Source organism: Tachyglossus aculeatus, chromosome 15, assembly GCF_015852505.1.
Source record: "Tachyglossus aculeatus isolate mTacAcu1 chromosome 15, mTacAcu1.pri, whole genome shotgun sequence".
Lineage (NCBI taxonomy): Eukaryota > Metazoa > Chordata > Mammalia > Monotremata > Tachyglossidae > Tachyglossus > Tachyglossus aculeatus.
The window spans coordinates 23,427,657-23,455,342 of NC_052080.1; the positions used below are offsets into that span (position 1 = coordinate 23,427,657).

The 27,686-nt window shown below is 38.1% G+C and overlaps 1 protein-coding gene across 1 annotated transcript in view; it reads right to left on the reverse strand.

Moving 5' to 3' along the window:
• Positions 1 to 27,686, reverse strand: part of SMURF2 (SMAD specific E3 ubiquitin protein ligase 2) — a 69,755-nt gene that overhangs the window by 9,241 nt on the left and 32,828 nt on the right. Inside the window, exons 3-16 of the mRNA XM_038757080.1 lie at positions 26,269 to 26,377; positions 22,695 to 22,828; positions 21,211 to 21,276; positions 19,319 to 19,403; positions 18,351 to 18,434; positions 16,331 to 16,533; positions 14,259 to 14,343; positions 11,923 to 12,081; positions 11,660 to 11,725; positions 6,101 to 6,296; positions 3,997 to 4,100; positions 2,189 to 2,303; positions 1,150 to 1,328; positions 676 to 813 (exon numbers count right to left, since the gene is read on the reverse strand). Coding sequence (XP_038613008.1) covers positions 676 to 813; positions 1,150 to 1,328; positions 2,189 to 2,303; positions 3,997 to 4,100; positions 6,101 to 6,296; positions 11,660 to 11,725; positions 11,923 to 12,081; positions 14,259 to 14,343; positions 16,331 to 16,533; positions 18,351 to 18,434; positions 19,319 to 19,403; positions 21,211 to 21,276; positions 22,695 to 22,828; positions 26,269 to 26,377 — 1,723 coding nt within the window. The remainder of the gene's footprint in view (positions 1 to 675; positions 814 to 1,149; positions 1,329 to 2,188; positions 2,304 to 3,996; positions 4,101 to 6,100; positions 6,297 to 11,659; positions 11,726 to 11,922; positions 12,082 to 14,258; positions 14,344 to 16,330; positions 16,534 to 18,350; positions 18,435 to 19,318; positions 19,404 to 21,210; positions 21,277 to 22,694; positions 22,829 to 26,268; positions 26,378 to 27,686) is intronic.

The window sequence follows — 27,686 nt, forward strand, 5'->3', positions numbered from 1 at the left end:
CATCCCCATTTTGCAGATGAGGGAACTGAGGCACAGAGAAGTGAAGTGACTTGCCCATGGTCACACAGCAGACAAATGGCAAAACTGGGGTCAGAACCCACATCCTCTCACTCTCAAGCCCATGCTCTTGCCACTACGCCATGCTGCTTCTCCATGCGTGTTGGCCACTTTAAAAAACCCAAAACTTAATCAAACCATCACATTTATTGAACACTTACTAAGGACTTGGGAGAAGACGGCAAATTTGGTTGACTCCTTACCTGACCACAAGGAGCTTGCAATCAATTTGCAGTTTTCAGTTTTGCTGTACTGCAAAATTCAAGCACGAGTCCGACATGTCGACTCCTTAGTCGGGCACTTATTTATTTCTACTTATTTTATAAACAGTTGAGAAATATTTCCGGGTATTTTCAGCACAGCAGCTTTGTGTCTTGTGCACAAATGCATAGGGCCCAGTGAAAACCGCAATTAAATTTCTGTCACAACTTAACATGCAGGTGGAACTGCTTGTGGGCAGGGAACATTTCTACAAACTCTGTTACATTGTTATATTGTATTCTCCCAAGCATAGTGCTCTGCACATAGTAAAGTGCTCAATAAAAATGACCGAGTGCTAGAAAAAACCTTATATCATGAAATCTTAACACGGTCTTGAAGAGAAAAATACTGAATTACCTTACATATTCTTTTTTATTTTCCTCTGTGACTGGGATGCTTTTACCATTTGGTTTAAGTTCGTGTTGAATAATTTCACCAAAAGCATTGTGCTCAACACAAAAGGTATGATCCAAGACGCCTGTAATATCATTCTCTCTAGGAGACAGAGGAGAGGAAAATACACATTTACTCCATAGAAGTCATTAAACAATATCAATATACATATTCCACAGGCAATTCAATTTGCTGGACAAGTAAAAAAAACAAGTCAGGAAGGCAAAAATTCTTAAGACAAATATCTCCAGCATGTTTTACTTGCCTAGCCAATTGCACATCCTAAGCAAATGTATTTTTTTAAAACAATTTTTTAGACTTCATCACTTGGCTGATGGCACTGGAATCCTGGATATAGGCCATTTCTATTTCATTACAGAAGAGTTTTAGGAATTCTAGTTCTAATTTAAGAGTAAAAGTGGTAGATTTAATACTTACAGTATCCAGACTAAGCTATTGTGAAGATCAGGGTCAACCAACTCCATGTCATCCAATGTAATTGGTTTCCCAAGCAATTGTTTGTAAAAAGGCAACGTAAAACCTCCATCAATATAATGTCCGTGAAACACAGCCATCCCCATTATTCGCCCCACAAAGTGGAAATAAGATAAGTGTTCCTGAAATTGAAAGAGGTTCATTTTAGGTTCAGATTGTTCCAAGCGATATTAATGAAATCACACTTCCTCTTGTCAAAATCATTCATTCACCTTTTTGAAAAGCAGATTTCCCAGTTTTTGTTGAGTTTCTCTATTTCCTAGGGCTGCTAAATGATCAGACCCCTGAGATGTCTTTCTGGAGATTCAATCTGGATGAGTTTGAGTTCTACTCCAAACTCTGAAATAGAGCCTAAGTCACTTTGGACAATTAACTCCCTGGGTTTCATTCATTCATTCAATCAATCGTATTTATTGAGCGCTTACTGTGTGCACAGCACTGAACTAAGCGCTTGGGAAGTACAAGTCGGCAACATATAGAGGTGGTCCCTACCCAACAACGGGCTCACAGTCTAGGCTTGCATACACATAGAGAGGCAATCTACCCAGGGCTCCTTCCTTAGGAGGCTCCACTACCTGAAAACTGCTTCACAAATGTGAAAACTGCTATCAGCATTTGGAAATTTGCACTGCTGGCACCACCTTAATGTTTAACTACTCAATGGTGAAAGATTCAGTAATTTTTTAAAGAAAACATTAGGCATAAAGGGACAGTATCTCATCCAATAATATATGGGAACTAGTTTAGCAATACAATAATAATAATAATGGTGGTGTTCGTTAAGCACTTATTGTGTGCCAAGTTCTGTGCTAAGCAATAGGGTAGATACAAGCTAATCAGGTTGGACAAAATCCCCGCCCCACATGGAGCTCACAGTACAAGTAGGAGGGACAACAGGTGTTGAATGTGAAAGGAATCCCCTGAGCCACAGGAAAGAATTACATTTGAAAGCGAAAAGACAGGATATTAATTTGCTTCATACCGGGTTAACAGCAGAATCCGGGTTAATCTGCAGTGTATATATATCGTCTCGTGAGTACTGGAAGAGGCCATAATACGGATTCAGCATCTCATGGGACAACAGATACAGCCATTCCCTAGGGAAACAACATAGTGTAAAACAAACTGTACTGCAAACAGATATTTTACAACCAAGATCCTTTGAAATCTTTAGCTGCCAACTGTGAACATTTAAAATGAAAAAGGGTAATCAGGCAAAAAAAAAAAAAAAAGTGGTCACTCCAGGTGAAATATAATCTACTACACTCAAACAGCAAAAGTAAAAGCTGGCCAACTTGCTGGCTTTCATGCATTTTTTTCACCAGTCCATTAATTTTGACCCACATTTCTGCCAGAATTGTTTCCCTTTGGTATTCCTATTACTAAATAGTATACAGAATGGAATTCACTGCTGTAACTCCGAACTCGGGATTTTGTGTCATCTTAAGGTTTACCTAACTCTGAACTAACTGACAAATACTGGCTGAGGTCAGAATAGCCCATGGTCTGCCAGATCCCCCGCTGGACTGCAAGCCTCTGGAGTTGGCCCCTTCTCCTGACAGCCCCGAATCCAGTATCCCAGGAAAGATTAACGCTCTCTGAATAAATACTTGGACACCGGTAAAGAGGTGAGGGTGTACTTACACTGCAAAAGTTCTGCCCAAGGCAGCCACAGGCATAATAAAGAGCCTCCACATTCACGGGGTTACAGCATATTGGGAGCCACACCCTGAATCCCCACCTGGTTCATGGGCAGGTGAGAACTGCCTGTAGATTAGACTGAATTTTCCTAATCAATCGTATTTATTGAGCGCTTACTGTGTGCAGAGCACTGTACTAAGCACTTGGAAAGTACAAGTTGGCAACATATAGAGACAGTCCCTACCCAACAATGGGGAGTGCATTCTCCAGACACCAATTCTGGGCCTTCGCCGTCACAAAAGTCAATTACTTTTTCACATTAAACTAGTTAACAGAGCAGAGAGTAGAGAACATACACCTTAGGCTTCCAGATATATTCGTAATATAGAAAAAGAGCCATCTCCTATAAGAAAATGGCTCCAGGAGAGGTGACGATGTGTGGAAGTTGGGCTGTTTCAAGAATCAAGGGAGTGAACAGGCGGAAAGGAAAAGAAGTTGGAGGAATAAGAGAATGGTGGAAGGAGGAACAGTCAAATGACAATTTTTTGGAATTTTTGTCATAAAAATATGACAAAATTTAAAAAGTCAAAAAAGAAGCAGCATGGATCAGGGGACAGAGCACGGGCTTGGGAGTCAAAAGGACCTGGGTTCTAATCCCGGCTCCACCACTTGTTTGCTGTGTGGCCATGGGCAAGTCATTTCACTTCTTCTCTGTGCCTCAGTTACCTCATCTGTAAAATGGGGATTAAAACTACGAGCCCCATATGGGACAGGGACTGTATCCAACCTGATTATCTTGTCTTTACCCCAGTGCTCAGAACAGTGCCTGGCACATAGTAAGCGCTGAACAAATACCATAAAAAGTCAATCTCAAAAAATCTCAAAAATCTACAAATTAGCTAACGTCTATTTTCTTTGTCTAATTCAAGTGTTAATGTAAAGCTTCCCACAGCATTGACCTTCTTATGAAGAACTGCTCCAATGAGAATTACTTTAGGGAATATTCATTTGAAAGAGCCACAAGGAAAACCTCACTACGAAATTTACATTATCAAAAGTGTTTTAATTTTCAGAGTCAGTCAATTTTAGCAACTGTTTTTCTAATACATTTATGGAAAGTTATTTTTCCAACTATCATGTATTCCTCACCTGGCAACTCCACCATAGTCAAGACCTTCTTCTCCACGAAACTTTATCATTAATCGTTTCCACAAGTCTTTTGGTCTCATTTTCATTACTTGCCTGTATGACTCCTGAAATTAAAATAATGGGTTACTTATCCTGCTATTACCTATTTAAATTCATTCATTTATTCAATCGTATTTATTGAGCGCTTACTGTGTGCAAAGCACTGTACTAAGCGCTTGGGAAGTACAAGTTGGCAACATATAGAGACGGTCCCTACCCAACAACGGGCTCACAGTCTAGAAGGGGGAGACAGACAACAAAACAAAACATGTGGACAGGTGTCAAGTCATCAGGATAAATATTAGTAAAGCTAGATGCACCATCATTGACAATAAACAGAATAGTAAATATGTATAATAGTCATAATCAGTACCTAATTAAATGTACATTTAAAGTCCCTTGGAAAACAGGAAGATACAACCAGAGCTCAACTGAGGAGGTCAGAGAGGGAAGAGAGGACCAGATGTCTCTCCCTCCCTAATATCTTCTCTCATTCTTTCTCCTTCTCTCCCCTATCTCCCCTCCCCAAAATTATAGACTTTGGATACACAGTTTCTAAAGACAGTTTTTCATTAAAATACCTGAGGTAGGCAAAAAAGGTAAAACATTCTATAAGTAATCTACACAGCATGTGGCAATACCACAAGGTGCAAACCCCAAAATTACAGAAATTCACAACTAACCACAAGAAAAGATTAAATAGAAATAATGCAGAAATATACTGTGTCATTTCAATTGGTATTTTCATCATGTATTTGTTATTTTATAAATGAAGAGCAGTATAGAGTTTATATAAAACGAAAAACGCCTTTAAGTTTTCCAATAACAAAGATGGGGTAGAGGGCCTATTAAAACTTTAATTCATGGCACTTTAAAAAAATCAAATTACTTCACAGAAACTACAGCAAAATAGTTTTTAAAATTTGTAATTTAAAGTAATCTAGGTCTTGATGTTGGAGAATATACTGGGATTTAGTATTCAACCTCCACAAGAAGTAAACTGCGAACAGAAAATCTGCTAATTTGTTATAACCTTCTTGAACTAGGTAGACATTAGTGGAGAAACAAAAAAAAAAGTGACATGGAGGATAGTTCACCAAAAACAATACAAACTTGGTATTTCATGAAAATGGTGCTTCACAAAAATCGATGACGATCTCACTGGTCTTTTACTCAACAAGATATAACGGCTCTGAGGTCAGCAAATTTGTAGGCTATATGTAACACATCAGTGGAAAGCAAGCCAATTTTCCACTTGCCTATATAATCTCTTGTCTAATTAATAAACGATGCAATAAGATGAAGACAGATGAAGAATAAATGATACTACAAGATAAATGATGAAGAACCAAACAATGATATACATGTAATAGGACTGAAGTATAAAACAAAAGAAAAAACATGAGAAAACTAAATTAGTAAAGGATTCATATGAAACTCCAAAATTTACAGTAGTCCATGACCTTTTAAACAACCATCACAGGAATATTCAACTTGATGTTTTTTCCCTCCTGACCTCCTGCCTTTTGGAAAAAATAAAATCAGACAGCAATGTTTTTTGTTTTTTTTTTTACAAAGTAAGAATTTTGGCTTCCCCCTACACCTCTGTGGTCTTCAACAAATACATTACACAAGCATATTGCAGAAATGATCTGTTACAGACACATGCTAAACTTAGCAATCCAGTTCAATTAAACAAATCATAAATATACATTTATAGCTTTGCTAAGATTTTTTTCCAATTACATCTTACCTCAACAATGCTTTTACTTACAACAGAGACAAAACGGTTACCTTTCCCAGGCATTAAGTGTGGCTTTGTAATGAATCCATAGCATTTATTGAGCTCCTGCGTGCAGAACACTTTAGTAGGTGCTTGCAAAATACAAAAAGTTGGAGGACACAATCCCTAATCCCTCAAGGAGTTTACAATCAAGTTGAGGAAGGAAAACCAGACACAAACACTTAAATGTATCCTTTACGGATAATGAACTAGAAGGTAAAAAAAATAAAGCTTATTTTTTCACAATTCTTAAGAAGAAAGGGGAATGACTTTCTAGATTACCTCAAAAATTTCTTCCCTGGAGACCTCAATACGACAGTGGCCAGCTTGGGGCTGTTGTTGTGAAAGTTCCTGCCGCAAAATTTTTAGTTTCTGCACCAAGTCTCGCTTATACCGGGGGACAGTCAGACACTCCGCCTCATCGGGACACAACGACACTAACTGCTGTTGCTGTTGGTCTTTCAATTGGTTCTGTCGGCTAGAAGTACAAACAAGAGAGTTCTCAGAAATCGGAACCCGTGCACTAGCAAAAAACATAACCTACTCTGAATGCTGCAAAATCTGACAATAATTATCATTAAACTTATTTCTATTAAATATTGCTGCTAGCTTGACAATATTAAAAAAGACCTTCCAATTAAATTTTGATGACCAAAGACACAAGCTTTGGTCTTTTTTGGCAATTGTCAGCTGGTTCCGGAGTCTGTTTCCACTAGTGACATACTACAAGTAAGCGAAAGGTTAGAGTACTTAATAATAATGTATTATCCAAGCAACTTAAAGACTGAGCTGCTGACAGTGAATTTCTTCTATACTATTTTCTTATTTCCTTTGTATATTTTAACTTTCTCCATTTTAAAAATCAGGGTTATGCCGAACCCCACATCTCTAATCTACAGTCGATACCACAGTCTATTTTCAATGGCTTGCCTGAGAGACCACGCTTAAAAAAAGGAGTTTGTACTGGCAGCTTGGCAGGGCCCTGTCCTTTTACCTGGACTAGTCTAGACCACAGGAATGTGAGGAGTTCATTGCAACTAATCGGCACAGATAAAACCAGCACTTTTACTAGCATTTCTGAAAAGGTTTCCTAAAACTAAACTACGACTACAAAAATATACTATGTCAGCCAAAAAATTATCTTAGTGTCCTCAACACCCTAGAAACATACAAGATTTGAGCCAATTTGGATCAATTAAAATATATAAAAAGGAATTCTCTTCCAAGTTTTTTTTTTCTATTGGCAGAAAATGAATTATTATATATCCAGTTTAAAAATCACTTCTTTAAAGAATTTAATAAGAGAACCAAGTCAACCTCTTGTACCTCTATTCCAACCTCTATTGTAGAATTATTCGTTATCACTGTTTTGAAATTCCACAAAATGAGGATTCAAAATAACGGAATACAATTTTACATTGAAATAAAACATTATACCATATTTGTGCAATATAGAAATCAGCTTAATTAATTATGTCATTAATGCACAGAACCTCTAACAAGTTCTTGGTGTATCAGATTGCAACTTGTACTAAAATTAATGCTAATCACACTTAGCAAGTTAAAATGGAGTTAAAATGGAAAGACTGATTTATTCTTCACTATGGTGGTAATTACACCACCAAAAAGCCGGTACAGAGTAATTTAGTTGAGAACTTCGATACTGTACTTGAGGAATCACTAAAAATCTAACTGTACTCCAATTTGAAAATTCCAGTAAAAGATAAACACCTGAGTCTTAATGATGACAGTCAGTCACCATGAAACCAACTAAAAACATTCTTTTAAAGCAAATGGTTAGGGCAAAATTATTTTTTCTCACTCAGTGAAAGTAATTTATTAGAAGCCTATAACTGATCAGTTGCACATTTTTCCTGAATTATAATTGATGGTGTTTAGGCAGAACAAGATCATACCCTTTCTTGGAGAGTATATTCACTCCTCATACAGTCTTTGTTAACATCAATAAAACTTTTATATCTATTAATGGTATTTACTGAGCCCTTCCCTGTGTGCAGAGCACTCTAATAAGCACTTGGGAGAGAATACAGTAGAGTTGGTGGAAACAATCCCTGCCCATAAAGGAACTTACAGTCTGGAGGGGAGACGGACATTAAAATAAATGATGGATACGAACTTAAATGCTGTAGGGCTGAGGGAAGGGATGAATATCACGTACTGAAAGGGTACAGGTCCAAGGGCATAGGTAACGTACAAAGGAGAGGGAATCAGAGATGTGAGGGCTTAGGCAGGGAAGGACTCAGAGATGTCATTTTAATAAGGCTTTGAATGTGGGGAGAGTGGTTGCTCAGATATTTGGGGGGGGAGATGGAAGAAGGACATTCCAGGCCAGAGCAGAGGGGGAACATGTGCAAGGGGTCGGCGGAGAGACACAAGGGACTGAGATAAAATGAGTAGGTTAGCACCGGAGAGGTGAAGCATGTGGGCTGAGTTATTGTAAGAAATCAGTGAGATCAGATAGAAGGGGGCAAGTTTATTGAGTGCCTTAAAGCTGATGGTAAGGAGTTTCTGTTTGATGTGGAAGTGGATGGAAAACCACTGGAGATTTTTGTAGAATGGGGAGATATGAACTGAACGATTTTAAGAAAAGTGAACTGGGGAGCAGCGTGGAGCTTAGTACAGTGCTCTGCACACATTAAGCACTCAATAAATACGATTGATGATTGATTGATTGATTGAGAAAGGACTGGAGTGGGGAGAGATAGGAGGCAGGGAGGTAAGCGAAGAGGCTGATGCAGTAGACAAGGTGGGATAAGTGCTTGGATCAGCACAGTAGCATACCATCGCATCCTCAGAGAAATATTCTAAGCGTGGGTCTTGCTCTAATTGATTTTCACTGGATGGAAAATGCTGAAAAGGTTTGGTCAAAATTCTGTCAACTCACTAACCTTGTTCCCAGGCATGACTTAAGACTTGGATGGCCTAAATAGACAACCTCTCTTTCTTGGTTTCCCCTTCCACCCTCACTAACTTCTGGGTGGGCATATGTACTATATTAGGTGTACATGCACAGCTAGCCCTAGAAGCTGCTGGAACGATTACCAGTGAGTGCACAGGATCTTCCACAAATGCCTGAGGGTACGGTACCCCCAAATGGAAGGGGTCAGAGGCTGGCTCCACCCTTCTGAAACCTGGCCTGGCCTGGCAGCAGCTCAAACTCATAAAACACAATTTAATCCCAGTTCTTAGTGTAAAACCCTCTTGGCCCATAAAACATTACAAACTGGGATTCGAGTTCAATACACCAAATTTGCCACATTCAATTAGCGATGATGCAATTAAAGTGGAGAGGAAATTTTTCTTTTGTTTTCATTGCGTATGCCGATTACTGAAAGTGGATTTGTGGATATTAAGGTTTTTAATCTCTGTCTTGAAATGAGCACAAGTTCAAACAGTTCGCAACAAATAACATTTTAAAATAAGATCAAGTATTAAGAGAATAATGATTGTTACCAAATAAGAGCTTTAAAAAATATTTTGACATGTAAAATGGGCACTAATATGTGTAAAATATGCCTTTTTTAAAGTCGTATTACTCATCACAATATTTTACCACTGCTTCTGCTTCCTTTTACTATTCAATTTTCGGGTTTACACTGCTCATCTCACATAATGATAAGGAAAGGATTAAAAGACCATTTAGTTAATGGATGTTAGCTATTTTACAATATGATGGTCAATAATCCTATAGTAATGTTTTAATTTTAAACTGAATTAGATAGCAGACAAGGATTCTCTTTTGACTTTGAATGCCAAAACCATTTCAAATACCCAATGCCTTGAGCTGTAAATTATATTTCTAGAAGGAAAACAATGTCTACCTTACACTTGAAAATTTGTTTTTAAAAGTTACTTCAACAAAAATTCTAGCCTGAAGTAGATGGCATATTTTGCCTTGGGAGTAAGAATGAAAATCATTTTCATATATTCTGTCCAGTACACTATGAGAATCAACTCTAAGATATATCAGATCCAAAATTTTGCTGATGACACTGTTGGCTGAATTTCTGAAATCATTTTCTAATAAAAGACAGCTGTATGAGTACAAAACTTAGGCATTCTGAAATAATTTACAATTCCAAAACTTTTCAGAAGAGCAAAATGGTTCTAGAGATAAATTATTGGCTCTTAGTCCCTTATTTCCTTCCCTCAAAAGCACTCATTTTAATTTAAAAGTAGTATAAATTTTTCTCAAGGGGAACATTAAATAGGGAAAGAGGAAGGAAACTGTGTCTTGAGGACAAGGTTATCAAATTAAGGGATAAAACTTCGATGAAAAATCCAACTAAAGCAGGAGAAAGGAACTGAGGTAGAGGGGAAATGGACCTCAAAGTAGAATCCAAAATATCTGGATCCTTCTCTAGTCCAAGCAGTTCCAACTTCCACAACTTCCACAGAGGTTCTGTTCCTTTAGCCTCTCTCCTCTCAAAATTCTCAAAAAAATCCGCTACTATTTCATACCTTTCTAGCCAATACATTCTCCATTACTTCTCCCATTTTATTAATCTCAACTGGATGTTTCCTGAGTGACAGATCTTTAGAATTTGGTTAGGAAACTGAATTATATGTGTCAACTTATTGGGCTACTCAAACAAGCTGTTTTCCAGAAAAATAACTTTTCTGATTTTCACAATTAACGGTTAAGTAGAATATCTAAATAACATATCAAAGCCAATCTTAAAATGAATTAACATGTACTAAAGTAGTAAAACACTGCAAAAGATATGTACATATATCATTTATAAATATCTTTCATTTTATCAAATGTTCTTGTTATTCCAATTGAATTGTTGAATTAGTGAACAGCTTGACTTCTACTGAATATTTTACTATAAACAGTATTACACCAAAGGATATATTTACCCTAAGGAGAAATCAAGAATATCTCATGTAAAAAATAGATTAAGGTATAAATATTTATCAAAGCTTTTCTCCATGTAGAAAATTTTAATCAAGTGAAAAAAACAGGGTCATGGAGGATTTTTTATTAACATGCTATCCTCTGAAATTGTAGACTATTCACGTCTATTGTTAACTTCTGATCATTCAAGGTAATGGCAGGAAAAGAACTTCATGAATAAATAACACCTACAGATAACCCCAGAGTCTCATTTCAGTTTCCTCTCCATTCAAGTAAAGACAACTAAAAATCCTACTAAAAATAAAAAACCTGATTAAAAATAAATTTCATCTTCTTTTCTTCCTCTGCCCTCCTAATGGAAATGCTAAAAGAGCAAAACGTGAATTGGTGTTGAAGGTGTATGGGAGAAGGAATAGAAGGGAAAGAGTAGGGGGAGAAAGAGAACTGGAAAGAGGGAGAAAGGGAGAGATGGAAGGAGAAGGAAAGGTAATAATAATAATAATGATGGCATTTATTAAGCGCTTACTATGTGCAAAGCACTGTTCTAAGCGCTGGGGGGGAGGTTACAAGGTGATCAGGTTGTCCCATGGGGGGCTCACAGCCTTCATCCCCATTTTACAGATGAGGTAACTGAGGCACAGAGAACTGAAGTGACTTGCCCAAAGTCACACAGCTGACAAGTGGTGGAGCCGGGATTTGAACCCATGACCTCTGACCCCAAAGCCCGCGCTCTTTCCACTGAGCCACGCTGCTTCTCTAAAGGTGGGACGGAAGGGTGGGATGGAAGGCGAAATTAAAGGAGGAGAAGCAATGAAGAGCAGGATTAATCCACACACAGGACTGTAAACTATGGGATAATCAAGGATTAACAATAATGGCAACATAATAAAGATCAATCTAGTCTGCTTCCACTTTCCTCTGTCAAAATACTACTACACCACTGTTATGGGATTTCTCACCTGGGGTGGCAGATCTCTTCCATAGGATGGCACCTGCCCCCCCATGATAGCACTGTGGAGACGTCCCTGTTGGAAGGTGGGAGAGATTAAACTTCTCAAAATCACAATCAACACCATTATTAACAAACGCACTTTATATACACCTAAATTTGTAATGATCAGTCTATGAAACAAGTTATCTTATGCTTCGCAACTTAAAGCATCCGGGTTTATTCACTTTCACACAGAAAATTATTCGGTACTAACTGCTTCTCAAAACCTACTTTAAAACCAAATGCAAGTTAGCAGACAGGCGAGGATCCGTAAACTGCGTTGTTCGGTTGTTATGGTCAACAAAATAAACTCTGCCTGTTGCTGTATTACGAATCTCCCATCCAGGAGGCAGTGGACCAAGCTCTTCGCAATTGATGTTGCTAAGATCCCTAAAAAAACAAATATAACATGAAAAATACCTCAGAGTTGAGCCGACTGTGCTGAACAAGTGAAACAGAGCAATTCCGTGAAGTCTGAGGAACGTATTGTTTCAGAAACTTGATATGTTCAGCTGGAATCTTACACTCCCAACATACAATCCCATGAAACCTCCTTCCTCCAAACTACAAATGCCTCAGAGAAGCCATTACCATAGCTTATATTTTATAAGTTCATCACATTCCAACTTAATGCAGGCTCAAAAGTAAAGAGCAACTGCACTGTCTGCAGACACAACGCGAGCTTTTGTACCAGTTAAAACAGAAACCCGTGTTTCTTAAAAGTCCTATAAGAATTCTGAATCATTTTTAAAAATGACTGTTTACACAGGCGCATCCTCAACCAATTCATTCTTAATTGATTTATAAAGTAAGAAAACCAATCAGATTACACATTCCTAGAGGGCAGAGATGCTCCCAGACATCTAGTACACTTCTCAGCCTGTGGTAGGCAACTAAAAAATACTGATGACTAATTTAAAAATCATAGTACACCAATAATAATAATAATGGCATTTATTAAGCGCTTACTATGGGCAAAGCACCGTTCTAAGCACTGGGGAGATACAAGGTTATCATGCTGTCCCACGTGGGGCTCACATCCTTAATCCCCATTTTACAGATGAGGGAACTGAGGCACAGAGAAGTGAAGTGACTTACCCAAAGTCACACAGCTGACAAGTGGTGGAGCCGGGATTTGAACCCATGACCTCTGACTCCAAAGCCTGGGCTCTTTCCACTGGGCCACGCTGCTTCTCAACAAAAACGTACTAAAAATGTACTTCAATTCTTTGAAATCACAGTCCTGGTTGCAAATTTTTATTTTAACTGAACTTCTTGAACTTTGATCCTAAGGAACCTACGCATTTAAGTACTTACCTACCTCACAGGAATGTTGTGAAGATAAAATGAGGAAGAATTCAGGTGAAAGCATATAAGGAAAACCAAGTGCACTACCAATTCAAAATATTGTCAGCTTCAATAGTAAAATGTGCTAGAGAAAACTGCACAATTCAGAGGAGAGTCTGACCAATATAGAGTAAAGTATAGGGGAAGGATTACTTGCTAGCCTTTCCATATCACTATATGTTAATCCTTTGAATATTTAAGGTAATGATCTTAATATGTATAATGACTCAGAAAGGGTTCATGATAGAGTAGCTGACTTGTCTACTCAGGAGTAACATGGATATTTACAGCCCTCCCAGGTTAACTCTGCATGACAATCACTGAAATTAATGACAATAAAGCAACCCTCTAGACTGTAAGCTCCTTGTGGGCAGGGAATATGTCCACCAACTCTGTTGTATTGTACTCTCCCAAGCACTTAGTATAGTGCTCTGCACATAGTATGAGCACAATAAATATGATTGATTGATCACTATGGGTTTAATGAGGAGAATGCACTGGTCTTTGGACTATTTAGCCGTATTGAGAAGCAGCGTGGCTCAGTGGAAAGAGCCCAAGCTTTGGAGTCAGAGGTCATCGGTTCAAATCCCGGCTCTGCCAACTGCCAGCTGTGCGACTTTGGGCAAGTCACTTAACTTCTCTGGGCCTCAGTTCCCTCACCTGTAAAATGGGGATTAAAACTGTGAGCCCGCCGTGGGACAACCTGATCACCTTGTAACCTCCCCAGCGCTTAGAACAGTGCTTTGCAAATACCGCTTAACAAATACCATCATTATTATTATTATTATTTACACTCCCTGAGTACATTTCAGCAGTGACAGCTTTGACTATGAGGCTTTGCAACATCAAACATACTTGTTCATAGAAGATAACTTTGGTGTAGAGTGCATTATATCTAAAACGGTTTGGATAAAACTAATTACAAATCTCATCGAGTTTAAGAGGTCACACCAGATTTCAATAGCAAGAAATCACTGCATTCATTGGAAAGTCAACTATTTTTCAAAAAAATGTAATCCTCAAAGTCCCTAAAAAGATAACACTACCGGTCCATAACCACAAAATAGATGACAAACAATGCAGGACAGATAGTTGCCTCTTCTTTTTAAAACTTTTTCCACAGAAAGAAAGAGAGACTTTGACCTCCTTTGTATTGGCCTCTCAATTTACATGTAACAGATCTTCAAATAGAATGAAAAATATTAGAATTGTTTTCTTACCTAGGTACTCTTGGATCATGCCATGTGCTCACACCAGTCTGAGTATGTAGAAAATACACCTGACCTTGTTGAGTTGTTCTTTGCTCTGTTAACCAAGAAATATCAATAATCAAAAACAATAAGCCACAAGTTTGATATCCCCCAGATTTCAGGTTAATAAATTCCATGCTAAAAGACTTCGAGACCACTCTGTAATTCCCGTGAAGTTTATAGTCCTGGGTGAATTCTATGAGACTAATGTCAGAACTAAGCATTATATAATCCCTGGAAAAAAATATTAAGAAAGAAGTTTACTAATAATTAATCCATCCCTTAAAGGAAGATTATTTTGTACGACATTATTTTTGTCAGATTTTAAGGCATTTTGAGGGATAGGGCAAAAAACATAATCACAGCTAATTTACCCAAAACAGCTGATGTGGTAGAATCTTAGACCCATACTATTATTATTAAGAAGCAGAATGGCCCAATGTAGAACATGGTCCTGGGAGTCCAAGGACTAAAGTTCTAATCCCGATTCTGCAAAATGCTGGCTGTGTGACCTTAGGCAAGTCACTTAACTTCTCTATGCCTCAGTTCCCTCATCTGTAAAATGGGGATTCAATACCTGTTCCCCGTCCTACTTAGACTTTGAGCCCCAGGTGGGACAGGGACTGTATCCAGCCTGATAAACTTATATCAACCCTAGTGCTTAAACTGTATTTGGTACATAGTAAGTGCATAATGGTTATAATAATAATAATAATAATAAATAGGGCTAAATCTCCATTGCAAGTAGTGAGTTATGAATCTCTTGGTTATGAAAGTACATTGCAAAGATGATTTGTTCATTTATGGATTAATCTAGAGACAGATTTTCATTACTAAGACAAAATTATATGCACCAATAGGTAATAAATATTAGGAATCTATAGGCAAATCCTTCATTAAATTTATCAGGCTGGGGAAAAGATCAACATCTCAGCTGCTATACAATTTTTATTTTGTCAGACCTACCAAATTTGGGATTGTTTCCCACAAAACAAACCAAGAGAATCAAAATATTTCCTAGATATAAAAAGACAGAAACCAGGAGAGAAAATATGGCATGAATGCAGATTCTTGAGCAGCAGGAGTCGAACTTGGATTTAAACGGTTTTACCCCTCCTCCCAGGGGAGCTACCAAGTTGAATTACACTGTACACTTAACATCACTCATGAAAATTTATCTACAGCAGAACATGCCGATGTTGCAACAGTAGGAGTAGTCAGGTTTTTCAACATTACCTAAAAGTTGTCTAATTTTTTTAATGACTGCTTACATTTAATATAGCTGGAATTACGAAAGAAGAAATCTAATTAGATAATGAAGATTTGTCATCTGGAAAGAGGTATTTCCTGAAGCAGCTCCAACATCATGATTCAAGAAACAGCAGTACTTCGTATCTTTTGACAACAGTGCTTCACCTTGCCTCAGTTTTAAAGACTCCTATAGTGACTATTTACCAGTCAGTTTGAACTATCCCTATCCATAAGAAACTGATGCTAAACAAACGCCTGTTTTGAGAAAAAAACAAAATACTTTAAGAATGTACTTAAACTGCTAAGCAGTTAGGATCATCATTTTGAAAAGCAGCATTTCTCTAGAACTTTTAGAAAGTAATATTCACTAAAAACTGGGAACAAGAGGCAGGCGCTTAGTACAGTGCTCTGCACACAGTAAGCGCTCAATAAATACGATTGAATGAAGGAATGGGACATCTTCCAACTGAAGAAGCTATAATGCCTCCAATCCAGCATTTTTACTAAACAGACCCTTTCCTAGCAGATTGGGGACAACTAATACGAGAATAATGCAAAGTAAAATTCCTCTTTTAAAGGGTAAGGTTTGGTATATTCACTGTTGACAGCACCACATTAAAAGAATAATTGTGACTCTTCTCTCAAATTGAGGATTTCTAAGAAGATGTTCTCCATTTATCAGCATTTTCATGCAAAAAAAATCCCTGCACCTAAAACAACAGATCATTATTCTGCTTCTTCCAAAAGTTCAAATTTTTAGACATAATTTTTTTCTCTATTAATTCTCTTACCATAGCCTTCTGGTAGATCAGGAGGAGTATGTAAATGTGTTCTGCTCATGTAATTTCTATGTCGTTGGGATCTGACTCTCCTTTCTGCCAGTCTAGGATCAGATGACTGCCCACATGTTGCTCCATTTGTTCCAGTAATTGGAGTGTTTTCATCAACAAAGCAGCTCAGAGGTCTTCCTGGACTAGAATATTCAGATGCTGGTCTGATGAAAAGAAATGAGAAAAATATATCTGTCTCAGGAATCTAAGGGAATATTTTTAAGCATCTCTAATTCACTATCATACAGAAATAATTATGTAAAACATATGAGAAATGAGTAAAGGCCAACGATTGACCTTGTATTTAAAAAAAAAAGTAACCACAGAGTTTACTTTCCTAAAGACCTGTATAGTTTCTAGAGACTTCAAATAGACAGGTTCTCAGAATTTCCCAATAAGCTGCCAATGTTAAGCACAAATGAACCCACACAAAATAAAAATGTGGTTACCTAAAAGGAAAAATCCACTTGGACATTTTCACAAGCTGTAACTTACTTTCGTAAACAAAGTCTAAAAATGAAACGTGGTCCTGTGGACAGATGACACACATTTCATCCAACTACTGAACTACTGATTTAAAGCCAAATATACCTTAAAGACAGTTTAAAGAGAAGAAAGGAAAACGAAAATAGGAGAATTAAACATATTTAATTCATAAGCAAATTTTATAGAGCAGATAGTATCCAAGTGGAATGAGTATATGGAAAAACTACCTAGTGTACAAAAATCACACAGCTTACAAAAAGTCTAAACTATCACATACAAAAAAAATCAAGTTTGACAAATGGATAAAACTTTTGGAAATTGTTCTGTTGGAATGGAAAGCCTAGAAGCGTGCTTAGCCTTCCAGTGAAGAAATACCTGAACCCAGAGCATTGTTCAGCAGCATTAATGAACCATTTTAGGTTTTATTTTTTACAAGTCTACAGAGTCTCAACAACAGAATAGCTTTAGGTCTTAAGCCGTATTATATAATCATCAATCGTATTTAGTGAGCACTTACTGTGTGCAGAGCACTGTACCAAGCACTTGGGAAGTACAAGTTGGCAACATACAGAGACAGTCCCTACCCAACAGTGGGCTCACGGTCTTTTCTAGCTTTGATTAGATATTTCCTATTAGGTTAAGTTTAGCCTCCTAAACAATAAGAATTTGCACATTCTGCAGAATAGCTCAGAGGTGATTTTTATTCAGTTCAATAATTTTCCACAAATGTACAACTAAGGGCCAATTTCTAGAAATCCACAGAAACTCCTAGAAATGGGCTAATTTTGGAGGTACACAGTGCCACTTAGAGAGTTCAGGGGACGGTGGGCCTGAGGGATCTTCAGTACCAGAGCTGCCCCTGAGCAATATATTATGGGCCCAATGAAATGCTGGGGAAAGTGGTTCAGGTCATGAGGGATTCTTTTGGATTCAGGAAGATCTCAGGGAGTCCAGCTTAAAAACTCCCCCTAACAGCTGCTTGGTACCCACAGGATGCTACAAGAGTAAAACCAAGGATCCTTCTGGCTGGAAACTGACCAAGGGCAGCTGCTGGATCATAGCTGAACCTCCAAATTACCTCATGGCTTGGCAATACCGCCACTTCTACTGCTATTAAAGAAGCCAATTCCAAACAGTGCAGTGTAAGCTAAATATGATAAGGGACACGAGTATACCAGAGAGCTTTATTCCAAAAAACTGGACTGAAAGTTTAAATATTGATAAACGTAATCTACTAAAAATGGAACCAAAATACCTGCTTTTCAATCACTTCTTTATAGAGTGTTCAAGTGTTCAATCCCCCAACACCTCAAGAATTTTAAGTGCTGGTAGATGAGAAACTAGAATTATTTTACAAATAAGTTAAGGGTCCAACTACAATGAGACACCCTGACTTTTAGAGGCACAAATTTAGAAAGGGAAAGGCTAATATTTGGGGTGGGAGGTAATGTACAAGGTAAGGAACAGACAGGCATTCCCCCAAATATTTCCTTACCGTGTCGGTCTTTCCCACTGAGTTGTTCGTGTAATATGATTTAGATACTGAATCCGTCCAGAGGCAGTTCGCCGTTCCTCCCAGCTAAAATTTAAATATTGAGAAATAAGAAATCATCTGCTATTTCCACAAAACTAAGCCACAAATAGAAGATGTTAAAACAGGTTTCCTTATAACCAGGGAACTTTTAAGGAGCCAGTATTTTTGAATTAAACAGTATTTACACTGAATATAACATTTTCCATTCAAAAAGAACTGGAAGGATACTCAACAACCCTACTGACACTGCTGAACTATTTAATATTCAATATGCATTTTGACTAGAATGAAATTAGGGAATTGGGGAATACACTTCTGACAACATAAGCTAATTTGGATTCAAAAACTCTGCACTATCAGAGAAATGATTTGGGTTCACATGTACAAGAGCATAGCATCAGAATGGGTAAATACCACACCCTGAGTTTTCCTTAACTCCACAGTCTCACAGTCAAACTAAACTGATTTTATTTTATGCATAATTTTATTAACTTTGATAAACTGTTTACAGTCAGGCTGGAAACTCAGAGCCTATGGATTTTCATCTGACTTCACCCTTGTTAGATAACCTTATGTGAGACATTTCATCCTCTTCTCCTTCGGTATTCTTCACTGATAAAATGAGAGTGCTAAAAAAGCTTGGCAGAGCAACCTTAACAATACCAAGGAGTGTGTTTTACAACACGGCCCCAGAAGTTCAATGGCTACCTTGAGAAATCTTCTACGGAAAATATAAAGCACTTTTCAAAAATTAAATACTACAGAATTCACCAATATGAAAAATTAACTAAAACATTCACTAAACTAAAATTTTCAGGTATATTATAGAGTGGTATAAACACCCTAGAAAAATCAAGTTATTTGATTCTAAAACTTAAAGGCTAAAAATGCAGTACCCATATCATAGGATTTCTGAAATGTTCACTTACCCATCTGGTAAATCATTATCAAACAAACGACTGCAGTCTACAACTTGTCCTCCTGTGCCTATTCGGTCTCTGGACTGAAGACTTACTATTAAAATAATAGAAGATAATAATTAGAAGCTACAAACAAAATTACAACCCAAAAGAACACCATGATTTAGAGACTGTTTAGTTGCTATATCTTTTTCACAACCTCTTTTTAAAAATCCATTCTTCACTCATTCTCCTAAAATAAAGGGGAAAGAAAGATAGTGTGCAGTTCCCCAAGGTTCCATAAATGTATTTAGAATGACTGAGTTTAAAGAAAATTTTGCAAAGTGTAAAATTAAGTCATTGGTACTTTATGATTTTTCTGTTCCATATAATCAATCTGTTAAAAAAAAGTATGGCACTCAATAAAACTGTTTTTCTGAGAATGTCTAGATAGTGCGAGGGTAGCCCTAATCCGGGGAGGGTTGGGAAAAACAGGAAAAGGTGGGAAGAGGAGCAAACCAAGACAATTAAAAAACAGTAGACTTCATAGAGAATGCCTCCTAGTTGCAGCATCTCCGCTAACCTATAAGTCACTCTTGATAACTATGAAAATGAAAGTGGACCCCAAGCTTCAATTTCTAGAGAGGTCTACCTTCCGAGATCTAAAGTAAATATCGAAGTTGCAATGTTAATTTAAAAACAAGAGCAGAAAAACATCATTTAACCCCTATTAGTCTTGGTTTCAAATCGAATCGAACCCTCAAGTGAAAAGGACTTTTGGGCTTCAATTTAAATCTCAGATTTCAAAAACTGCTACATGATTCAGTAAGAAAGCAGGCCCTCCTGAACAAAGGTGCAGTTCAGGAACAGGAGTACTTTCCAAAACTTTTACAGTCGTATCTGTCACTTACTAGTATTGGTGATCTCTCCTATACTGAACAGCCAAGATTTCCAAAAATAAATGCCAACAATTATTTTCTCAAAGCAGTTCTGTATTGCCCAGAGTTACAAAACTACTTTAGACCGGGAGCCCCACGAGCGTTGGGGATCCTGTCTATTTCCCACCTGTGTATCCTCTCCCAATGCTTAGTACAGTACTATATTAGAGCCAAAGATGGTGTGACCCAGCTGTGAGGCACAACACTGAAACATCATGATGTTCTACAGACTCCACAGGGGCCAGGCCCACTTGAGCCCACTTCAGCAGCAATTCAAGTGGTACTCTGAGCTTGGGGAGGTGGGGATAGATTGGATAGAGAAAAATCCAGAAATGATTCTATCACTGATAGAAACCCCCACTTAAGCCGCCACGGTCCGAAGGCCTAAAGGAGTGAGGAGGTGGGAGAAATCACTGCTCTGCTCATGCTACCCTTGCAGAGGGCACCCCTTACACCCAGCTCAGGATTTCTGCCCCAGCTGCCGGCCTCCCCCTGCAGAACCCTGGCCCCAGAATGCTCAATGCACACATTTTACTATGCGTATTCCATATTTTTGATCAGATTAATTTTAATCTGGCTTTATTTTTATTCTTAGCTGTCCTCTCCCTGAGACTGTGAGGCCCCTTGGTGGCTGGAGATCATGTTTTCATTGATTCATGCTACTACTCCAACATTAAGTTTAGTGTTTTGCACAGCATGAGCATTTATTAGATATTAGTAATGACAAGAAAGCGGTCAAAAAACTAAAATATTCAAAGACAGACTCACAAAGAAAGAAAACCTGGGATTCCTATTTTAAAATCCCATGAACTTTTCATAGCATCTTGGCTCAGTTTTTTAATTAAGTATCCAAGTTTCATTCTGAAACTTTTTACTTTAGTAGAAACTTAATCAAAGTTTCCATAATACTGTGTCATGAATTAGTCATTTTTAGATAAGGTAAGCCAAGCTTTTAATAAAGCAAGCTTTAAGTTTCACACTCACCTACTATCTGTCCTCTAACTGTATCATTGTCATTTGGCCCCAGTTTGCATAGATCCAACCTCTGATCTATTTCAAAAAGAAAAATAAAATCAACAAATATGCTTCATTAACTGGAAATTGCTACAGTACCTTTAGAAATGGAAAGAAATCAGTTCTTTAAGGAAAATGTAACATTTCAATTATAATCCTACAATGAGTAAAGCTAAGAAAGGATAAACGCAACATTTAGTTAGATAGATTTGAGTTCCTGTTCATCCTAGTGCCTTTTCAGGAGGAAATTAAATTCCACCAAAACTTCTCACTACTTAGCATAATGTGCCATCTGTAACTAGCCAATTTCTATTACAAAATAAACCAGAACTTCAATTGTCCAGTCAGCGGCAGTACAAAAAATCAGGTACTCCAGACCATTTGTTTCCAAGGCTGGAAATAAAGTTAAACTAGTCACAAGCGAGCACCTAGGTCCCATGATACTGTTTGTCTGAGTGCCCGGGATAACCTGTAGAGATAACATGGGAAGCAGAGCGCTGGAGGATTCCTGAATCACCAGTATCCCAGATCCCTGGATCCAAAGTGCTATCCAATTACAAACTCTTCAGTCCTCTTCCCTGTTCAAGTTATCGCCACCCTTGTATTACAACAAAAGTTTCTGATTTACTTCATTCATTCATTTGTTTATTGAATGCTTCCTGGTGTAGAGCACTGTACTAAGCACTTGGAAGAGAACAATACTGAGTCCACAGCTGCTGATGAGCTTGCGGGTCCCAGAACTGCCCTAGGAAACTCGGCGTCCCAAAGCTGCCCCAAACCCTGATGCTGTGAATCATTCTTTCTCAAAACTGAGAGCATTCCCACATCCTTCAAAGGATCGTTGTACTACTACAGCGCGGCTCAGTGGAAAGAGTACGGGCTTTGGAGTCAGAGGTCATGGGTTCAAATCCCAGCTCCTCCAACTGTCAGCTGGGTGACTTTGGGCAAGTCACTTAACTTCTCCGTGCCTCAGTTACCTCATCTGTAAAATAGGGATTAAGACTGTGAGCCCCCTGTGGGACAACCTGATCACCTTGCAAACTCCCCAGCGTTAGAACAGTGCTTTGCACATAGTAAGTGCTTAATAAATGCCATTATTATTATTATCATCATCAAAGGGTTTCTTCTTCCAATTTATCCCCAATACTCTTTCCTGTTACTATTAGGATTATAGAAGCAGGGCAAACACAAAAAGGGTTAATTTGATAGAATGAATTAGTGCCATTGATCATTGCCTTTAACCAAGTAAAATTCAAAGCACTCAACTAAGCACGAGTGCCTACCAACCCATCCTCAGATAGTAGTGAGCTAGCAAACTGAAAACACATGGCTGGGAATAAGCAAATTAAAGAAGGACGCACTTTAAACAGCATTGCAGACACACACCCACATTCTAAAAGATATTTTAAGAAAAAGTTCTCACTACAATATCAAATGTTTTGTCATCTACTTACAACCAGTGTCTTTGAGGCGATTGATGGCATTGGAAAGAAGTCGCACACAACCCAGAAAACCAGCACCTTGTTTTTTATGGATTTTCTTGTGATTCCATACACTGATGGTTACCGAATCAGACTTCCCAATATATCTGGAAAAAATTTAAAACACAGCCAGCTATAAGAAACACTAAGCTAATTTTCTGCTTTTCTTTTCGCATTTACAAACCGTACATATTCAAAACTGAATTATTTTCCCCGGAGAAAACTTGGTTGGAAGCAGATTAATATACGCAAACCTGCAAGATTTCTACAAGATGTGTATTTCCTTTCTTTTATGTAGTTTCGGACCAAAAAAAATTTAGACTAATTCTACGAACATATTCTAAGTTGACTAATTTATACCAAAGTCCTTTGGGTGGACATTCATGATCTATTTTAATGCAACAGATTTTTATTAGTAGCTAGTTACTGTGAAACATACTTTTGGAATCAGTAATTTCATGACCACTGCTTTTCTTTTAGAGTGTAAACATGAGATTTATATTACTTAAAATTTTCACCTGCTCTTCAACAAACATTTGCCCTCAACCCCTTCTCCACGGTCCACTTAGATTGTGTGTCATTTATGGGGCAGGGGCCTGTCTGACCTAATCCTGATTTCAACCCAGTGCCTAGAACAGTACGCAGACCTGGTAAGTGTTATATGAACACCATACACGAGCTACAGTCAGTTCTGCCACAAAGGCATCTTTTCATAATGCGTTTTGGACAGAATGTAAAGGCAGAAGAAATAGGGACTGCTCTTCCAACAGTATACATGTGTCTGGACAGAACACAAGAAAAAACTGGAAGACGTGATTGTACCTATACTCATGGCGACGGGCCCGGGGCGAGTACTAAAACAAAAGGGCTTTTTTGGTTGGTGTTTTTTTAAAACACAGGGATTGCAACCCCTGCATCATGGGAGAACTGGGAGAGCTGACTGCATTGTTCTAATTTCAAATTTTTTTTTACCAATGTCAAGGCTGCTAGACCAAAAATCTGACCTACCTGTTGGGGTTTAAATTGCTGCAGAACTTGAATGTGCGTATTCACGTAACGCTTTTTCCCTGCTTCTTTCCTGTGTGCAGGCCTTGAGAGAGCAGGACCCTTGCAGATTTCACTTTACTGCCTGCAGACAAGCAGAGCAGGGAAAAGCGTTACTGTACGTGTCTGTGAGTATATCTGCAACTATGAAAAAAGCTGTGCCCTAGTTAATTGCTAGATGACTAAAACCAGTACAGACTTATATTCAAGATAATTTTCAGCAGAATACAATTAGGTAAATGTATATCTAACAGGAGTCATATTTTTGGTCCAACAACCTTGATCTTTTAAGGTTTATTCTGTAGAGCACAGTTCTTTGAAAGAATTTACAGAAGGACATATCAATTTAGTCAACTACTGCCTTAAAGCAATCCTGAGCAGAAAAAAATAACAGACCTTCCATGACTTCTGAACCTAAAAATTCAAAAAATGACAATGGGACTAGCCTTCCAATCAATCTGGTATTGTATTTATATGTCAAAATAATGTTCTAAGAACCTAGTTTCTTGTAAATATGACCCACTGCTGACTGAAATTTTGCTGACTCAGAAAATTGCTTTAGGTTCTACCCACAAAGAGAGGGGCCTCATCAAAAAAGATCAATCAATCAATGATATTTATTGAGCAAAAGATACAAGTATAGCTGCCCTGAGATCCAAAATGTAAAAGGCCCCATTAGGGAGATTAGAAAAACTTTTGTACATCTATCCAAACCATCACCCCTTTTTAGGAGTGACTACATTACTGTATTTAGAGTGTCTGCAATTTAGAGGGACCCCAAAAGTGCAACACTGGAGGCTTCAAGACAAGAGAGAGAGGTGCAGTCAGAATGCACCTCTGTCCCTCCTCCCCTTCAACCAACAAGTACTGCTGATCTGACCCACTGGGTCTAATATGTAGAAAACTCAAGTCCAAAAACCAAGTATTAAAGAAAATTCAATCACTTACTCAACACACAACATAACCAAAATACCAGGCCCTTAAAATTCACAACTTCAAAAAGATTTTTAAAAAAGAGCATTTATTTTCAATTTGCAGCTCTAGGGGGAAAATAAAATTCAAAACTGGCAAATTATAAGATGTAAAATTTACAATTAGCATCCCTGGGTGGGGGCCGCACAGTAGAAGGGTATGTGCTGACAAATACCACTGACTGGTGGAGAATTGCATTAGCAACTTGCCCCTACTCTGAACATGCCACTGTCTTACTAATTTAAAAAGAGACCTTAGAAAGTAAAGATATATGGGGAGCCAAGGGTTTGGGTGAGGAGGATGAACTGTGGGCCTCCTCCCACTCCCTATCATGCATATCCATCCCACATTCAAAGTGAAAAACTGGCACCAATGACCTGAATATCATCAAAGGAAACCGGCCCAATACCATGTGGGCTAGGAGGTAGGACTAAAAGTGGCTCTAAGTCTAAATCTTTTTCCTGGCTGCACAAAGCAATATCCCATTTAATGTAATCTGGACATCAAAAGTTAAGGCTGTACTAAGCAAATCTGGACAAAAATTTAAAAAATGTCCCAGGCAAAAAAGTTAGTGGCCTTCCTTCAAGGGACAGAGGGTACTTTTAACATTTTGTCGTTACACTGCAACCCTTACAATATACTTAAAATGTAGTAAGAATAGCAGAAACTTCTTTACTCCACAATTCTTAGGGGCACATTATTCTCCGAGGTACAAAGGAAGAATTCATTTTCAAAATCTGACTTTCAACTTGACTCAACAGATACTAAATTTGTATTGCTGACTTCATCATCAAAAGCATTCACTGGGAGAATACTGGGTGCAAGGCCATATAACATGCTTGGAAACAAACAGCATAAGTAAAGGACATAAAGGTTGGCATTGAGAATAAGGGGGAAATAAACATGAAAAGTGTATGGCAAATTGAATTTTTTTCTATTGTGCCAGTCCCTGATTCTGAGAGATATTTGTTCTTAAAACCAATTATACACAAACTCCTTTCCTGTAATTTGGCAAAATAAACCACAAATCAATATCTTTCACACCAAAAGTTAACGTGTAAGAACTTGAAATTCACCACTGAAGGAGGTGACATGCAGCCTCTCAGTCCAATGATCAGGTGACGGGCTTAATTTCAATTAAAAAATGGATACTCATTTTCTGGCAAACTAAATCCCAGTGAGGCAAAATTCTGACTTCAGACTTCATCCTACCATCTGAACCAAGGCCAAACCAATTTTCCTTAATGCCCCAGGACAACGGTTTGCTTTAGTCTAACATGTGGCATTGCTCTGCTTTTTCACAAGTTTACTGTTTGATAGGCTCACCTTCCACAAAAAATAGTGACTCCGAAGCTAAAGAACAGTAGTCTGTTCAAAGACAATGTCCTTGTCACACAAAAGACTAGAGAACATGTTATGTGTGGTTCCTACTCAGAATATTTGCCAGTTGCCAGGGTTTCTAATTTCTATGCACAGAAATGAATCACCCATCTTTAGCTGTGTTATAATCCAAGGTAATCATTACACCTACAAGTCATAATGCTGATTCCACTTCGGATCAAGCGTATTCTTCACAGTATCTGTAGAGTGGCACTGGCCAGATCCATCAACCACCACCTTAGCAAATGGATCAGGAAGTCCTGAAAAAAAGGGTGGGAGAGAAGGATTTTAAAATGACGTTTATAACCATTAAAAGAAAATAAAGATGGACTTGCCAAAACTCTACATTTCACCATACAGCAACTGCTACTGAAATAGTATTTGGCCCAAAATTCTGTTTTTAAAACGAAGAACATTTTGACTGCAGATCTGCAGCAGGGTTTGGCTAAGCACTATAAAAACCATTTGACCTTAGTTTTTATGTTCCCTGAATATTAAAAGATACATCTACCATCTGCCATCCTCAGATTCACTGAAAGTCTTTGCCATTCTCAACTTAAGCCTCTTACCTTGGGTGATTTACGCCTCGACCCAGGGAAACACTTACTTCCCAGAAGTTCTAAAGCCCCTGTCTCGATCCTTAGAGACAGCTATTAGTTAAGAATTATATTCCCGATTGCCGCTCTCAATCTTATTTAACTGAGAATCACAAATGTAGGACAAGGAATTCCTTCCCTAAAACCTAGGGATACAACTTCCTCAGGGAAGTTAGATCAGAGGCAAAGCACTAAATTGCAGTTGGCTGGGCATCTCCCTTGTAGGGGTAACAGGTTTCCCTCTAGATTGTAAACTCTTTATGAGCAGGGAACATATACGCTACCTCTGTTGTATTATACTCTCCAGGGCACTTAGCACAGTGCTCTGCACACAGTAGGTGCTCAATAAATACCACTGATTTACTGAAAGACAGTAGGCAGTAGGTTCTGTCTGTCTCACTATGGGAAAAAAATAATCTGGCTACACTCTTATCTTTACATGACTGCTTTCACTCAATATCACTTCTGTGAAAACACAACTGTGTTTATAACACTCCATCAGTAATCCAGTGCATCTTGAACCCATTCTTGAAGCACATAATACAATTAATTGATCAGGCTCTTTCACACTTTGTCACCGGTACTTTCTCGTAGTTGGTGAGACCTCTGGTGGCAAACATTTTGAAATTGCTAGAGCATTCTGCAGATTTAAAACCTTTCCTTCCTTTATATTTACCACTGTTAACCTTTTTTTTTTTTACAAATCACTTTTCAATGGTCTTTAGAAATTGCCCATTCAATCAATACTGGTGTTTTGCTGCACAGTTAGTTCTTCTATACAAGAGAGGGACTGGGGGGGAAGGCTAACGACCCTCAGAAACATTAGACCTCGAGATGCACATGATGTCACATACATTATATTGAGCACTCAGTGTATCAATCACATTTATTGGGCGCTTACTGTGTGCACAGCACTATGATAAGCTCACAGTCTTCATCCCCATTTTGCAAATGAGGTAGCTGAGGCTCAGGG